Genomic DNA, 17,363 nt, shown 5'->3' with positions numbered 1-17,363 from the left:
CGTTAACTCTCCAGGATGTGATCACCTGGGGAGAGAGGGTGAAAGGGAGAAAGATAGCAAAATGATAGATAGATAGGTAGATAGATAGATGATGCCTCCTGTTTGTTTGTTCTTTTTTTTTTTTTTTTTTTGGGTGTCCTCAAATCCCATTTGAGTCAATGGAAGAAGAAGTAATTCATCATCCTGACCTGATCAGACTCTGTTGGGCCCGATATCGGATATTGAAGAGTACAGGTGATCAGGAATTCCGAATGAAACAAATTCATTTGTCCCAATGGAAATTGCAAACAGATTTGAACTGAACATGCTTGTTTCGAATAGTCATTTAAAAGCAAAATGAAAATTTCCATTTTATTTTGACTGAAAAGTGCCGGATAATTGGTTTTCATTTTCACTTTTTTAAGAAAGACCTTCTAAGTCTTAAGGGCTCAACAAGTAGTCATCAATGGCTCTAGCTGGCAATTGGTCTCAAGCGGAGTGCCCCAGGGGTCGGTCCTGGGGCTGGTTTTGTTCAACATCTTCATTAATGATCTGGAAGATGGGGTAGATTGCACCCTCAGCAAGTTTGCAGATGACACTAAGATGGGGGGAGTGGTAGATACCCTGCAAGGTAGGGATAGGAAACAGAAGGACTTAAACAATTCTTTTCCATCACCACACCAGACGTTGGTCCAATAACAGATATTACCTCACTCACTTTGTCTCTTAGCTAGATAGATAGGTGTGCATGGAGAAAGACAGATAGATATTTCAAATTATTTATTATATTCAGCATGCATTTCCCAATTTCACCCCACTACTTCCGTTTATCACCCTAAATAATTATCCCCCATCTTAGGTGTAGACAAAGTTCAGCTCTTTCAATAAACAGGTATAAAATCATATCAGATTTAAGGCAGTAGAACTCACATTCCTGAAGATACAAAGGAATCAAGTGTTATTCTTATGGGGCTACTTTTTTCCTCCTTTTCAAAAGAGAGCTGCAAACAGACAAACACACAAATACATATCTAGCCTCCCAACTGATACAAGAAACAACATCTTTATCTTCAATGACAAAAATATTTGAGCCAAATCTTAGAATCATAGAGTTGGAAGGGATCCCAGGAGGTCACACCTAGTCCAACCCCCTGCTCAAAGCAGGACTAACCTCAGTTATATCATCCCAGCCAGGGCTTTGTCAAACCTCAGCTTAAAACCGTCTAAGGATGGAGATTCCACCACCTCCCTCGGTAACCCATTCCAGTGCTTCACCACCCTCCTAGTGAAAAACTTTTTCCTAATGTCCAACCTAGATCTCCCGCCCTGCAACTTGAGACCGTTGCTCCTAGTTCTGTCATCTGCCACCACTGAGAACAGCCTAGCCCCATCCTCCCTGGAACCCCCTTTCAGGTATTTAAAGGCCGCTATCAAATCCCCCCTCATTCTTCTCTTCTGCAGACTAAACAAGCCCAGTTCCCTCAGCCTCTCCTCATAAGTCCTGTGCTCCAGCCCCCTCATCATTTTTGTTGCCCTCCACTGGACTCTCTCCAACTTCTCCACATCCTTTTTGTAGTGGGGATCCCAAAACTGGACACAATATTCTAAATGCGGCCTCACCAATGCCGAATAGAGAGGAATAATCACTTCCCGTGATCTGCTGGCAATGCTCCTACTAATGCAGCCCAATATGCCATTAGCCTTCTTGACAACCAGGGCACACTGCTGACTCATATCCAGCTTCTTATCCACTGTTAGCACCAGGTCCTTTTCTGCAGAACTGCTGCCTAGTTCGTCGGTCCCAAGTCTGTAGCTGTACATGGGATTCTTCCGTCCTAATTGGAGGACTCTGCACTTTTCTTTGTTGAACCTCATTAGATTTCTTTTGGCCCAATCCTCCAGCTTGTTTAGGTCCTTCTGTATCCTACCCTAACTTCCAGGATATCTACCACTCCCCCCAGCTTAGTGCCATCTGCAAACTTGCAGAGGGTGCAATCTACCCCATCCTCCAGATCATGAATAAAGATGGTGAACAAAACTGGCCCCAGGACTGACCCCTGGGGCACTCTGCTTGAGACTGGTTGCCAGCTAGACATGGAGCCATTGATCACTACTCGTTGAGCCCTATGCTCTAGCCAGTTCTCTATCCATTTTATAGTCCATTCATCCAATCCATACTTCTTTAACTTGCTGATAAGAATACTGTGAGAGACAGTATCAAAAGCTTTGCTAAAGTCAAGGTATATCACATCCACCGCCTTCCCTACATCCACAGAGCCAGTCACCTCATTATAGAAAGCAATCAGGTTGGTCAGGCATGACTTTCCCTTGGTGAATCCGTGTTGACTGTTCCTGATCACCTTCCTCTCTTCCAAGTACTTGAAGTACTTAGTTTTAGTCAGACAAAGCTCGCAGAGATGGTCGTGGGAGTTTTGATAGAAAAAAAGATGACTGACGAGATAAAGAAAAAGCTCTTATATTTGAGGAATGAACTGTAATAACATATAGAGTTTAGCTACCACGCTGATAGATTATAGATACAGAGAAGAATATGCATGCTGCTGATGGGAGAGATAGGTAGATAGATGGACAGGCAGACATGTATAGGGATAGATAGATAGATAGATAGATAGATAGATAGATAATGTATCTCCTACCATCCTCCTGTATTAAGAAGCCACCAACTTAGCTCAGCTAATTCTGATCAGCTCCTGACTGAGGGTAAATAATTAATGAGTATGTTTATGTACCACGGTTTCTGTAGACTGTGATCAAACAGAATTCTAAAAGGACTGATATGTGTATCTCCTGGGAGAAATTATTTCACACTCACAGGATCTTGGCTTAAGGCAGTTACAAGGGACCACTCCAGATAGGTAAGCTAAAGAGTTTCAGATGGGGGCAAAGAAAGTCTTCACAAACTATGTGTTGATTCTGGACCCTTTGTGATCAGTGCGGATACCAGTGAGATCTGGGACGCCTGATTTGCAGATCAGTAAGGGTTAATGTGCAAGGTTTTCTATCAATGTACTAGTTAGATACAAAGCCTAAAGTTAACTCCAATATCTCACACTCACTAAGCCTGGAGAGCTAAGCAGTCACTCAGAAGGCTGTAGACAGGCACGGCTTTCTTCAAGGACCCCGCCAGAGAGTCAGTGGATCCTCTGGTCAGACCGGCAGCACCTCCCCCGGACTCAGGTATTGATGGCGTGCCCCCCCTTTGTCTAAATGTGACTACTTACACCCTTCCATAAACAACCTTCACCTAATTATCTCTCTCATTATCATATATGCTAATTACCTACATTGGGTTTCCACCCTTAACTACATTCCATTCTCAGCATGATAATTGGGGTCATCAAAACAACATCTGGTGATAGGAGAGGCGCAGTAAAAGTATGCCCCTTCGCAATGAAACAGTGTACCCCAGGCATTCCAGGATAACTTCTTGTTCCCATCACCGTTATCTATGTGCAGCTGCAAGCAATAGAGTATCTGTATTTGGTCTTGTTATGTGCCGTGCTGTGCAGAAACTGAGACAGTGATGAGGTTATTCAGTCTCTGCCTGCTGGAGTATGTCATGCTACAGGGATTGGAATAGCCAAGCAAGCAACTGAAGCTGTGCTCGGCCCGTAGGACAGTGGTCAAGCAACTCACATTGTACTGGGCCTCCAACACTACGGAGCAAACACAGGGAGGAAGGGTTGTAAAGGTATTTAAATCAGTGGGTGTTCGGTGCCCATCTGCTTTTGAAAATCCCACTAGATGCTTAAATAGCTTTTAAAATCTGGGTCTTAGATCCAGGTTCTCCTCTCACTCACTGCAGAGTAAACCAGGCGTAAATCCACTGAAGTGAAAGGAATTTGATGGGTATGAAACCAGTTGGATTGTGAGGAAAGTCACAACCTCTATTGTCCCATGTCCTTTTGCTGCTAGGCCTAGCAGCAAATCTTGGATTGGGGAAGTTGCCTTCATGGAGTTTCTGATGGGAATGTAGTATATGAAAGACGTGAGGTCACTTTGTGGTCTGTAGCAAGGCGCTGTGGCCTTCCTCGGAGCCTGGGCCCGAGGAAGGGTCGCTCTGCCCCGGCTGGACAGAACCGGCCCCTGCAGGCCCAGCCACCCGGAAGCAGAGGGGTGGAGCCAGGCCCAGGGCGGGCAGTATAAAAGACAGGCCCAGCAGCTCAGTGGGGGGAGAGCTGCCGCCGGAGGCAGACATGCCATTCTGCCGGCTGCAACCAAGGCCTGAACCGGGCCGGGCCGCTGCCCCAAGCGAACGGCCCCGGAACAGAGGCCCTGGGAACGGCCCAAGTGGCTAAGGGCTGGATAGGGCCTCCGGGTCCCCTAGACTGGCTGAGGCCTACAGGCCCCAAAGACAGGGCCAGACCTCTGGGGCCCCGAGAGTGGGCCGAGCCCCCTGAGGCTGCAGGCTGGGAAATTTCCCCCGAGACCGGCCCCGACCTGGAGGAGCTGCCGGACGCCGACCCCCTAGAGATGGGGCAGAACCTGGAGGAGCTGCCTGAGGCCGAACCGAACCCCCAAACCCTGTGACCTGGAGGAGCTGCCCCTCACAGAGGAGCTCCCCGCGCTACCGCCGGTGGACGAGGAGGGACTGGCGGGCCTATCCCGGACAGAGTGCCACAGCGACCCTGAGGAGTCAGGTACTGGGGGATACAGGGAGGAAGTAGCCCAGGGACAGCCAGAGTCAGTGGCTGAGACAGGGGCCAGACCCCGTCGGCGTGTTGCAGCGGGAGCCCCGCCGACTGAGTGGCAAACGCCTTTGCCACTGCTAGGGCCCTGGGCTGGGACGCAGTGGAGACGGGTGGATCTGCATCCCCCTTCCCCTTCCAGAACCACCCCGGGAAAGCCTCTTTCTCCTTACTGCCCCGAAAGTGAACCCCCTGCCTGCTCGCCTGCCCTGCCTGAGGGCCGGGGCAATAGATCGCTAACCGCCTGCCCTGCCTGAGGGCCGGGGCAATAGACTGCGTAAGCAGCCCGCCTGTGGGAAGGCCAGGGCTATCGACTCCTCAACCGGCGGCTAATTCCCCTCAGCAGAAGCGCTGTGGCCTTCCTTGGAGCCTGGGACCGAGGAAGGGTCGCGACGCCCCAGCCGGACCGTGCTGACCGCTTCTACAGGTCTTAATAACTCCTTTCTATACTTTCAAATGCTTGGATTCCTTTTCATGTAACCCTTTGCTCTAAAATGCATCACTGAGATACTTTAATAACCACACACAACACTTGTAGACCACCAGTCACTAGCAATTGGCCAGTGGAACTCACAGCCACAAGGTCACCTGGAAGCAAGGAGATTAGTAGGAGATCCCCTGGGTCCGAGTTCAGGTGGACAGCCCGAGACTGTGCTGCTGCTGCTTCAAAGTCCACACAGCTATTTGAAGTGCCTCTGGCACAAAGCCTGTCTACACGGGCTGAGAGGCTCACTCTGAGCTGCACCGTCGATCCCTTGGGACTAGCGCGATGAGGATAATAATGTAGATGAAATTTGTGACACAGCCAACACCTGGTGAAATGGCACCTCTGCTCAGCCATCCTTCGTGGCTGCTGAGCACAAAGCAGCTCCGGACTGAACCGTGCTTACAGTATATCCCCAGTGGCCCTGGCCAACTCCAGGGGCAGAGTTAAGGTTATGGGGCTGTATTTCCTGATTCTCAGAGGTGTACGTCTAGGGGCTTTTGACCTTCTATCTGCTTACGAGGTGCTGCCAATCAGCTTGAACTTTGTGCTAACAAAATTTTCAGGCAGCGAGTAGTCTAACACTTGTATGGTAAGCTCTCAGGGTGGAGATTTTCTATCAGATACAGCACAGTGGGGCCCTGGGCTCTAGACACCCCCCTACAAAAATTAAGCACTACTTCCACTGCACTGATTGATGTCAGAGCTCAAATATGGTCTTCAAGCAGCTCACCCTGGATAAGGCGATCAGTCACTTACACTGTAATCGCCCCGACGTTGAATCGGGTAATCAACATGCGGAGAAACGCGAAGATGAAAGAGGGTATCAGGAAACCGATAAGCAGGATGCTCTTCTCAGGGAGGGGAACGGCGACATCATTTGCCTTCCGGTGTCCCTTTGTGTTAAAAACCTGCTCTCAGTGACGTATCAGAGAGCAGATGGATGAGGCACGCGAAATGAGTGTGAGGTCAAAGGGGATCAAACACTGCACACTCAGGAGACTCTGTGTTCAGACCTGTGTAACAGACTGAGGACCATATAAAAAGCAGTCGGTAGAAAGATGGGCCAGAACTGCACCTGGAGGAAACGGGGGCATCTCACTAAATGGCTTCCACCAGCTGGGGGTTTGACCCGGAGAACTGCGGACTCAGATTCTTCTCAGCAAGCAATGAGGACGCTTCTGCTCTGTTAACTGTTTAATTGTTTATAAAAAACCCCAAGTTGAACATGGGTGGTGAACGCCCTGACCCGATGGGGAAGGCGTCTGAGGCAGTGCCCTACCATTACCACCATGGGGTTCGCCATCTGTGGCTTTGGAAATATTTTCCTTTGCTTTTGGCAAAATGCCTGGAAGTCTAAGCAACGTTTTTCAGGCCGCTACAGAATGAAACACGCCGCTGGGACGTGACCAAGGCATGGCTTTGTTTGGAGGCATCACTTCTTCGACTTTTAAATCACCAAAACATTTTTTAAAATGTTATTTTCGGTTTGACCTGAAAAGAAATGTTAGAACTGAGAAGCTGAAGTTTTTAGCGCTACCTCCTTGCTTAGCTCCATCCATTGCAGTGCCAGGAACCAAACCCAGCCGTCAAGCCATGGCCTCTGCTTTGGAGGCCGGTCAAACGCCCAGTTCTGCCACTGCACAAAACAGCCTGCTTGTGCCAGCTCATCACCCGGAGGGAATTTAACGCCTCTTGTGTTCGCACGGCTGGAATAACCTAGTGAAGAGACTGAGGCGCGCCATGAAGTTATTAATGATTCCTCTTGTGCACGAATCCCCGAATCTCAGAAGCAGCAACTTGACTGCACCTAATAAAACTCAAGAGGATTTCAGAGACTCTTTGCTTCTACCACCAGCCTTTGTGAGGGTCGATAAGGTATAAAGGGAAGATTTCTGGGGCTATCTCCTCCTTGGAACCAGGTCTTTGGCCAGGACCGCAATGATCAGCTCTGGGGTTTGACTTCCCCAGGCCATCCTCGGTCGTTTGCAGGCAGCAGGCTCTGAGATCACAGGCACGACAGTGGCGTAAGGTATTGACTCTTGCTTCATAAAACATGCAGTGTGGCACTGGGGCTGGGTACTGTTGTTATAAGGAGGACAGATGCTTGGAGACCCCGCGGATAAAGAAAGGGAGGCCTGGCTGGGGAGAAAACATTTAGCACTCCTGGAGTGAATACTCCTCTAAAGGGCTGTATAGATATTAGCCAGAGTCTAAGGGAGTTAGGAGAAAGAACAGACCTCAGATACTTCACTACCAGGGTCATCTGAGGTCTTCCTGTGCCTGGCTCTCCCAGACCAGGCTTCTCCCGTTGCACGGCTGCAAGCTGCTCAGATCTGAGAGATGTCACTGGGGCAAGGTGGAGAGTGTGGATGAAACCGAGAAAGAGCCCAGGGAAGTGTCTGGATGTGCAGGTAAAACCAGGGCGAGATTCCCAGGGTGGGCTTCCTGCTTTTAGAAAAGCTTAGAGGTTTTGTAGCTGTCTCATAGCATTAGTCTGGGATTTCAGAGGGAGCTGGGCTCCTAACTCCCTTCGTCTCATTGGAAATTCCCAGACTAAAAAGTGCCTGAAATGTTGAAAAGCCACTTGTTCGACGGGGATGGAGGTGCAGCCCCCGCTAACGCAGCGTCTCTCTGTTCCCTTTGCTTGGCGTGAGCATGGACAGAGATTTACGGGTCTCCTACAGCAGCTGACGTAACAGCTGTGGTCACATAGTTCAGCCAACAGATGCTCAGGCTTTTATATTGAGATGTCTTGAGTTCAGTCCTTGGACAGGTCCCCCTGAAACCTCCACGCCTTCAAAGCTGCAGCCAGGTAGGGGGTCTCTGAGGTCTACAGGCCAGTGAAGGGCAATGCCCCCCGCAATTTCACTGCCTCGCCCCCCCCAGATTATCCACCTCATCACCATTGTACCCTGAGTGCCTCACAGTCATTAGAATATTGACCCTCACAGCCGTCCTGTCCAGTAGGAGAACTGCAGAATCACCCCATTTCTAAAGGGAAACTGAGGTACAGAGTCTGTGATTTTCAAAGGATTCTGGAGAGGTTAGAAATTCACTGATGAATGGGAAAATCAAGGGGAATTGGTCAGGTAACGCTGTGTTCTCTTTGGAAAACCGCACAGTGTGGCGGGGGCGGAGGGGATGTGAGTTGTCCAAATGCACAAAAGTCTGTGGGAAGACAGAAATTGAAATCTGCTCCTCAAGGCTGGTGACACACCCACAAAATCACCCCACCTCCTGCTGCCAACAGCGTCTCTCTGTCCTTTAGAACAGGTTGACATTCTTTTAAAGAATCAGATGAGTAAATAAGTAAATACAGAATTCTGTCAACCCACTCTGTTACTAATTATATCTAAAAAGTCTCTGAAAATTTCAAAGAAAATATTTTTCATTCAATATTGATACAAAATTGTGCACTTTGATGTAGTGAAGGGATAAATAGTGAGGTTAATATCATGCTTCTTTTCCATTTCCCTCCCCGGCCTACATTTTTCCAATTGCCAAATTAAAAATGGGAGAGAAAATGCATGGGAGGACATGGAAAATAGAAAACCAAAAAATGAACACTAGAAGGTTTTGTTTTTCTCAAAAGTCAAATAAAAATGAAGGTTTCAGAATAAACGGGGTGAAAATAAATATTGGGGAATGAATAGTAATGAAAGGAACAGTATCCTTTTGTTTCATTTAGAAGAATTTCCTGTGAAAAAGTTTAAACCACAAAAGATCATATTTTTCCTTTGAAAGATTTTGCTGGAAATAAAGGCTTTTCCACGCAGCTCTAGAGACGTTCCAGAATTTTAGTGTCAACATCCTCACGGTTGTTTGTACATCTTAGGATAAGCGCACACATGGCAACCTTTATGTGTTCACAATATTTAAACGCTGGTACTTAAAGTTTGGTAGCAGAACCCATAGGCACCAAACTGCAGCAACTCAATTTTTCCGAGGTGAGCACCTTCTTTTACGAGCTCTGTCTGTCACACAATGCACCCCGTGTACACCTTTATGGTGTGATCTGTGTCTCGTTCGTGTGCACCCTTATAGAGGAACTGTGCATTGCTTCATGCCAAGTGTGTCCCGTAATGTTTCTTTGCAATGCCCATGACATACTGAACATGGTTATGAAGCTCTGCTCTGTAATATTCCCAAACACATGAAGCTCTGCATCAAAGACTGCAAGGCTACTGAAAGTTCAGTTCAGTTCAGAAAGCGATTTATCTTTTCATTTCTTCCTGATCAAAGCTAACTCACACCGTTCTGCTTTATAATCACTTAAAATCTTTCTGTACTTAGTAAACATCTTTGTTTGTGTTATCGAAAGCCGTGCGTGTGGTTTGGGTGTGTAGCGACTTCCTTCAGAGTGACCGAGCTGGGGTATATCGATTTCTTTGATAAATTGACTAACCAAGGAGTTTGCAGAGTCCAGTGGGCAGCAGTTCCTAGGGTTGCATCTGGGACGGGGGATATCGGCTGGAGGGTCATTCCATTGCAGAATCCCACGAGTGGCTGGCCAAAAGCGCTCACTCGCTAAGTTAAGAGCCACTTGCTTGCAGGAGGCTGTGCGTGGGCTGAGCCAGGAGTGGGGGGTTCACACAGCAGAGCAAGTGCAAGACGGGATCCGGGATTGGGGGTGACACAACTATACACCAGTCCAGATTGCAGGGGGGGACGTCACATGGTAAATGAGATGCAACCTCTTTGGTGGATGTTAATGTGCTCAGCATCTCTTGTATTGAGGCCATGCATTCAGCATCTGAATTTCTCTATATAGTGGCAGCCAAGTTTTTCCATTCCAGCTCCCCTCCCATCCAGTTGGGACCTTCCTCCCTTTTAGCCCTATGTGTAGGTCAGTCTGGTCACAGTGACTTGCTGACACTGGTTCCTGACCCGCAAGTGGAGAACCCCTGGACTCCGAGAATCTCTGTCCAGCCGCAAGCCCCTGCACCCTACATCCTCCCCAACCAGCAGCTCTGGGCGCCAAGAGTTTGGGAACTTGGCAGGACTGCGCTGCCAGGAAGATGCATGTAGAATGTGGTTAGCCTGTGTCTCTTCGGTGAGCAAACCACTCCTCTTCACTCCCAGGTACCTCATGCAGATCGCCAATGGGGTATCTCTTAGGGCCTCCTGAATCAGGGTTCCCCTGCAGTGGGGATGAGGAGATAGCATTTAATTTAGGAAAATAAGGAGCTACACAAACCCAGCGTCTTTCTTTAGGTGCAGTTAGAATATTTCAATAGGTGTAATTTGAAGGTGGAAAAAATTACACGAACCTTTTATTTTTTATTTTATTTTAAGGACATGAAATGGAGCAGGAGAACCTCACCACCACGGTGACAGAATTTGTCCTCCTGGGCCTCACCCAAAGTCCTGAGCTGCAGCGATTCCTCTTCATCGTCTTCTCCATAGTCTACCTGACAACCTGCCTGGGAAACATCACCATCATCATCACCGTGATCTGTGACCGAGAGCTCCACAACCCCATGTACTTCCTGCTGGCCAACCTGGCTTTCATAGACATTAGCGATTCCACGGTCAACGTGCCAAACATGCTGTTGGGTTTCCTCTCCCATCGCAAAACCATTTCCTTCAATGAGTGCATCCTCCAGATGTTCTTCTTCCACTTCATTGCCGGCGCAATGGTCTTTTTACTGGTGGTGATGGCTGCTGATAGGTATGTGGCCATCCATAAACCATTGCAATACTTGACTATCATGAACCGGGGTGCGTGCATGGGGCTAGTGGCGGGCACATGGCTCGGGGGATTCATTCACTCTGCTGCTCAAGTTGGACTGGTCCTCCAGTTACCGTTCTGTGGGCCAAATGTCCTGGATAATTTCTACTGCGATGTCCCACAAGTCATCAAACTGGCCTGCACCGACACCTACCTCTTCGAGCTGCTGACGGTCTCCCACAGTGGGGTGATTGTCATAATTATCTTCATCCTCCTGCTCATTTCGTATACCATCATATTAGTCAAAATCAGGACACACCTCACAGAAAGGAAACGCAAGGCCCTGTCCACCTGCGGAACCCAGATCATGATTGTGTGTTTAATATTCGTACCCTGCATATTCATCTACGCTCGGCCCTTCCGGAAATTCCCCATGGACAAGGCGGTCTCGGTCCTCTACACTGTCATCCCCCCAATGCTGAATCCAGTGATTTACACGCTGAGGAATGCCGAGATGAAGAAGGCCATCAGCCGACTGATGAGCAGAATGCGCCTCTCAAGGAACGGAATAAAGCCGTAATTAAAAAAAAAAAATTAATTTAGTCATTATCAAGATACATGAACTTGTCATACAGTGTTAAGAAATCTCATTAGGTATCTGTTTTTGTTCCCGTTAAATGACCCACTGTGTCTGGTGAAGGTCCTATCGTTTTCTGTGGATGTCTTTTGTTTAAATTAAAAAAAAAAAGAATAGTATATATGAGAAAACTGAGATGAGCCTGTTATTGGATTGCTCCCCTTTCTTCTACTGGAAGGACAAGGCATGCCTGCCCAACCTGGTTGCCTTCCGTGGTGAGGTGACTGGCTCTGTGGATGTGGGGAAAGCAGTGGACGTGATATACCTTGACTTTAGGAAAGCGTTTGATACGGTCTCCCACAGTATTCCTGTCAGCAAGTTACAGACGCGTGGCTTGGATGGATGGACTGTAGGACAGTTGGCAAAGGACCCCTCAGTCTTGCAGGGCTGGGGCGGTCTCCTCTGGCGGGACAGGCCTCGGGGGAATCTGCCCCACACTGGACGAGTCTTTTGCCTCTCCCCTCAGCGTCTCTGTCCTAGCGTGTTTGGGGTGGGCCTTGGTTTAGGCCTGAGGAAGGTCCCTCTGACCCCCGGAGAGGGGGTGCGCTGGTCAGGCTATAACTCCCAGAGCCTGGGGAAGTACCTTACGTCAGGCTCCTTCGGTGTGGGGTAGATGTGGTGGGGTCGCCCTGGGGGGGGGGGGGTCAGAGCCGTATCTGCCCTTTCCCCAAGCTGGTGCCTAGGCTTTTTCCTTTGCTGCTCCCCTTCTGGGGAGAATGGCTATCTCCTATCTTGGGGACGTCTCTCTTACTGCTACAAACCTACTGGCAGCTTCTCTCTCTCCCCTCCCCGCCTCCCAGTCTCTAGCAGAGGGATTTTAGTAGGCCTGGAGTAGCCTTTGATTAGCCTCAGGTGCCTTTAATTGCCCTGCAGTGACCTCTCCCCTGCCTGCAGGGAAAAGGGCCTTCGGCATTCTAGGGCTGACATACTTGCCCTCACATCCCCTTTTATAGCCGTCCGGCCTGACTTTATCACAGTGCATAATTCATCTACGCATGACATTGTCATCTGAGGGCAAGAACCTCCGTATAAGTAAAAGAAAGCTGTCAGTTGAAGCAGCCCATAGCTCCAAGGTAAATTGGTCAGATGCCCAGCGGGAGGGTCTGGGGGCATCTCCCTAAATGGCTTCCATTAGCAGGGGTTTGACACTTAGAATTGCTGGCCAAAATTATTCTAAGAATGATTCTGACTGCTGAGGAATCCATGAACATCAATATCTCCTGCGCAAAAATATCTGTTCAGTCCATTCTGTATCATAGCTGAATGTGGTGAGGAAATTTCTATAGACTGTTGCAATAGGTGAATAGGAACCATTTTTTACTTTATGGCTTATTTTTTTCTCCCTTATACATGGTTTATCCGTTATACACGGTGGCTTGAGAATGATCAGATTTTACTTTCCCAAAGAATTGGTTTTAATTTTCTTGCATGCTATTTTTCTTTCTTTCTCTAACTTCAGTGGTAAAAAAAATACAAAATCTAATAAAACAGAACTTGTGTTTGCTTGTCATTTCTGCTAATCCTTATATTGAGTGAAGTAATTGATAAAAAGAGGAAGCATTTTTCATGGATGTTTTTAAAATGTCCCTTTCACTGGTAATATATCAATGATGTTATAAAAAGTTTTTCTTACATATTCCAGGTTTTTATTGTCAAGAAAAAAAAGATTTTGATTTTTCCATATTTAGTCCCTAAGAGAAAGAAAGAAAGAACGAAAGATTGATTGATTGATTGATTGATTGATTGATTGATTGACTGGTGGCAATTTTGCTATAAAGGAAATAATTATAACATTTTACAATAAGAGAAAAAGTTGTTTTTTCAAAATTTCAAAATAAAAATGATGTAAATTTTGAAAGAATATTGTGGTTCTTTCTTTCTTGAATAGTTCCATATTTTCAAAATTTAAGTACTAAAGAATCTGTCCCACAGTGATAATTATTTAGGTAAAACTGGGCACATGTTCCTCAACAGATGTACTCTCCATGTTTATCAGAATTGACTTTCAGATCCAAAAATGAATTAAAGCTATTTATATTCCTGTTAAGATCTCCGGTGCAATGACTGCTCTGGGAACAGCTTCACACAATTTCTCAAGAGAAAAGGTGAGGGAGGTAATCTCTGTCATTGGACGAACGTCTGCTGGTGAGAAAGACAAGCTTTTGAGTATACACAGAGATGTTCTTTGGGTCTGGGAAGCTTAGAGTGTCACAGGTAAATACAAGATGGAAGAGATAATTTAGCAGAAGTAGTTAACATATATTGCAAGGGATCATTCAAGGTGAAGTGGCTGTTGACACTGTTCCACTCGTGGGGAGGAAAGCAGGGTGGGGGCCCCTTACATAGAATCATAGAAAATTAAGGTTGGAAGGGACCTCAGGAGGTATCTAGTCCAGCCCCCTGCTCAAAGCAGAACCAACCTCAATGGAATCATCCCACCCAGGGCTTTGTCAAGTTGGGCTTTAAAAACCTCTAGGGATGGAGATTCCACCACCTCCCTAGGTAACCCATGCCAGTGCTTCACCACCCTCCTAGGGAAAAAGATTTTCCTAATGTCCAACCTAGACCTCCCCCACTGCAACTTGAGACCATTGCTCCTTGTTCTGTCATCTGCCACCACTGAGAACAGCCTAGCTCCATCCTCCCTGGAACCCCCTTTCAGGTAGTTAAAGGCTGCTATCAAATCCCCCCTCATTCTTCTCTTCTACAGACTAAATAAGCCTAGTTTCCTCAGCCTCTCCTCATAAGTCTTGTGCTCCAGCCCCCTCATCATTTTTGTTGGCCTCTGCTGGACTCTCTCCAACTTGTCCACATCCTTTTTGTAGTGGGGGGCCCAAAAGTGGACACAATACTCCAAATGCGGCCTCACAAGAGCCGAATAGAGGGGAATAATCACTTCCCTCCATCTGCTGGCAATGCTCCTCCTAATGCAGCCCAATATGCCGTTAGCCTTCTTGACAACCACGGCACACTGCTGACTCATATCCAGCTTCTTATCCACTGTTAGCCCCAGGTCCTTTTCTGCAGAACTGCTGCCTAGCCCTTCGGTCCCCAGTCTGTAGCTGTGCATGGGATTCTTCTGTCCTAAGTGCAGGTATCTGCATTTGTAAAACCTCATCAGACTTATTTTGGCCCAATCCTCCAATTTGTCTAGGTCACTCTGTATCTTATCCCTACCCTCTAGCGTATCTACCACTCCCCCAGCTTAGTGTCATCTGCAAACTTGCTGAGGGTGCAATCTACCCCATCCTCCAGATCATTAATGAGGATGTTGAACAAAACCGGCCTCAGGATGGACCCCTGGGGCACTCTACTTGTGACCGGCTGCCAGCTAGACATGGAGCTGTTTAGCATTATCCGTTGTGCCCGATGATCTAGCCAGCTCTCTATCCACCTTATAGTCCATTCATCCAACCCATGCATGAACCACCAGTGGCTGAGCTAGAATTCCCTCCTCTGTTTGCAATGCTATGAGAGCCTCGGCAGCCCCGTGTGTGGCCCGGCCACCGCTAGAAGGGGACACGGCATCACACCGAAAGGGGAGGGGTTACACACTCTCTGTCTGTTGTAGGCACAGGGTCTGGCGTCGATGTAGGCATGCCAGTGAAGGGTTCCAAGCCCACAGGGCAATTCTCTGCTACGCATTTTCATCTGGGTTACGGTGGGCCACAACCCAGCCTGTGAATCTGGCTTTTCCGATATAAAATGGATCAGAGACTATTTCCTTTCAACAGCTGTAACGGACCAGTTCTGTTGTCTTCATAAATGTGGCCATGAGGTGGTCTGTGGAGGCGCATGACAGTAAAGTGGGAGCTGGGGGAAAAATACCCATCCCGTAATTAAGTAAAGCAACAACAGATACCTCCCCGGACTCTTAAATTCCCAGAGCATTCCCGGGATTTATCCTGCATTCACTATAAATGTCCCAGTTTTGGACAGACAGGCTTGCGTGCGGAGAAGCACAGGACTGAAACACACAGCTTTCCAACTCCAACCCTGAGCGAGGAGACAGCAGAGACTTTGACAATCGCACCAGCAGAAGCTGATATTTCAGGAGGGCACTATTTTGACACAAGAAGAAATATGTAGAGTGCATCCAGGATAAATCTAAGGTACCAGACTCTCATAGTGCACTGGAAATTTTAGCTCCTCATAATTTATGATCTAGTAAAGAGACTATGAGATCAGATTTTTAATGTCTTGTACAATGTTTATTGTGAGACGAATTGTCAAAAAACAAACAAAACAGTTTAGAGTGCTCAGACTTTTATGATATCTATCTATCTATCTATCTATCTATCTGTCTTATGGCTGGAATTTCCCAAACACATTTCTAACTGCACAGTTGGTGGATTGGATTGTACTATTATTGCCGCTGGTTGGGAAATGGTTCTCAATTGCTCAGAAAAGGGCATTTTTAAAACATGGAATTTTTCCCCACAACATTTTCCCTTTAATTGATTAAGCCAGTTTTTGTCAAAAATGTTTTGATGGGGAATAATAATAAGCTATTATTATTATTATTATTATTTTATTATTTAATTTTCATTTAGAGTGTACGGAACATTGAAAGTCACTGCTAAGAAAAACTTAAAGTCAAGATATGCAATAGACAAATGTTGAGTTCATCTTTCTTCTTTCCCCACTCACCCTCCTCCCCAGTCAAGTCTTTGGTCAGTGACTGAGAGAGAAAGAATTGTAACCAGTCATCATGGTCCTCTTGGAATAGCCCAGATTCTTTTTTTCCTTCCAAATCTCTGTCTATCCACCCATCCGCATATAAAAGCTGTAAGAGCTGAGTGAGTGAAATCTATCTATCTATCTATCTATCTCCATACACACCCACTATGTCAGCACCTCTCAAGATTTGGCCCTGCTCTCGCAATTCTCATGTGAACATTTCTTTTTTCTCCCACGGACCAAGCCGTTGCGAGCACCATGGAGGGGGCTAACCAAACCGAAGTGACTGAGTTCATTCTCATGGGTTTCTCCACATCCCCAGAGCTACAGCGGATCCTCTTTGTGATGTTCTTGGTCATCTACCTCCTGACCATTGCCAGCAACACTTCCATCATTGCCATAGTCCGGACGTGTCCTACTCTCCACTGCCCTATGTACATGTTACTCAGCAACCTCTCCTTCCTGGAGATCTGGTACATCTCGGTGACGGTGCCCAAGATGCTGGCTGGGCTTCTGCTGGGGAACAGATCAATCTCGGTCAGTGGATGCATTGCCCAGATGTCCTTCTTCTTCACCATGGGTTCCACTGAGTTCTTCCTCCTGGCGCTGATGGCCTATGACCGCTACTTGGCCATCTGCCACCCCTTGCGCTACTCCACCATCATATGCAACGCCTTGTGCCTCAAGCTGTCGGCGGTGGCTTGGGCGTCTGGCTTCCTGGCCTCCTCGGTCCTCACCGTGGCTGTCTCCAGGCTGTCGTTCCGTGGGCCCAACGAGATCGACCACTTCTTCTGTGACTTTGTCCCCCTGTCCAAGCTCTCCTGCTCGGACACGCGCCTCAGCAAGCTCGTGTGCTTCACCTTGACATGGGCTGTAGCCGGGAGCTCTTTCCTTCTCACCGCCAGTTCCTACGGCTGCATCCTACGGACAGCATGGCGCACACCGTCGGAGAGTGGTCTCCAGAAAGCACTCTCCACTTGCAGTGCCCACATCATAGTCACTGGCATATTCTATGGCTCAGCCCTTTCTATGTATGCCCGGCCGCCGGGGATGGAATCCTCCAGTATGGACAAGGTGGTGTCACTCCTCTACTGCGTCCTGATCCCGTTGCTGAATCCAGTCGTATACACCCTACGGAACAAGATGGTGAAGGAGGCACTGAGGAAAGCTGTGATGCACTCAGGGTTATTTAGGGTCTAA

General features: G+C 47.6%; 2 protein-coding genes across 2 annotated transcripts; both read left to right on the top strand.

The window, feature by feature from the left end:
- The first annotated feature begins 10,478 nt into the window (after positions 1–10,478).
- LOC137142820 (olfactory receptor 4D1-like) lies at positions 10,479–11,426 on the top strand. Its single transcript, XM_067532286.1, has one exon. It carries the CDS (start codon positions 10,479–10,481, stop codon positions 11,424–11,426), a length of 948 nt encoding a protein of 315 aa, XP_067388387.1.
- A 4,995-nt stretch (positions 11,427–16,421) lies between these two features.
- Positions 16,422–17,363, top strand: LOC137142819 (olfactory receptor 6P1-like). Its single transcript, XM_067532285.1, has one exon. It carries the CDS (start codon positions 16,422–16,424, stop codon positions 17,361–17,363), a length of 942 nt encoding a protein of 313 aa, XP_067388386.1.

Source organism: Emydura macquarii, unplaced genomic scaffold (assembly GCF_026122565.2).
Source record: "Emydura macquarii macquarii isolate MOO-44397 ecotype Brisbane River unplaced genomic scaffold, CSIRO-AGI_Emac_v2 contig_3249, whole genome shotgun sequence".
In the NCBI taxonomy this organism is placed as follows: Eukaryota; Metazoa; Chordata; order Testudines; family Chelidae; genus Emydura; species Emydura macquarii.
The sequence above is the reverse complement of the archived record's forward strand: the minus strand, read 5'-3'. Positions and strand labels throughout refer to the sequence as shown.

Bases quoted from the DNA above. Each gene is read 5' to 3' on its own strand.
- LOC137142820 (XM_067532286.1), top strand. From the start codon at position 10,479: ATGGAGCAGGAGAACCTCACCACCACGGTGACAGAATTTGTCCTCCTG.
- LOC137142819 (XM_067532285.1), top strand. From the start codon at position 16,422: ATGGAGGGGGCTAACCAAACCGAAGTGACTGAGTTCATTCTCATGGGT.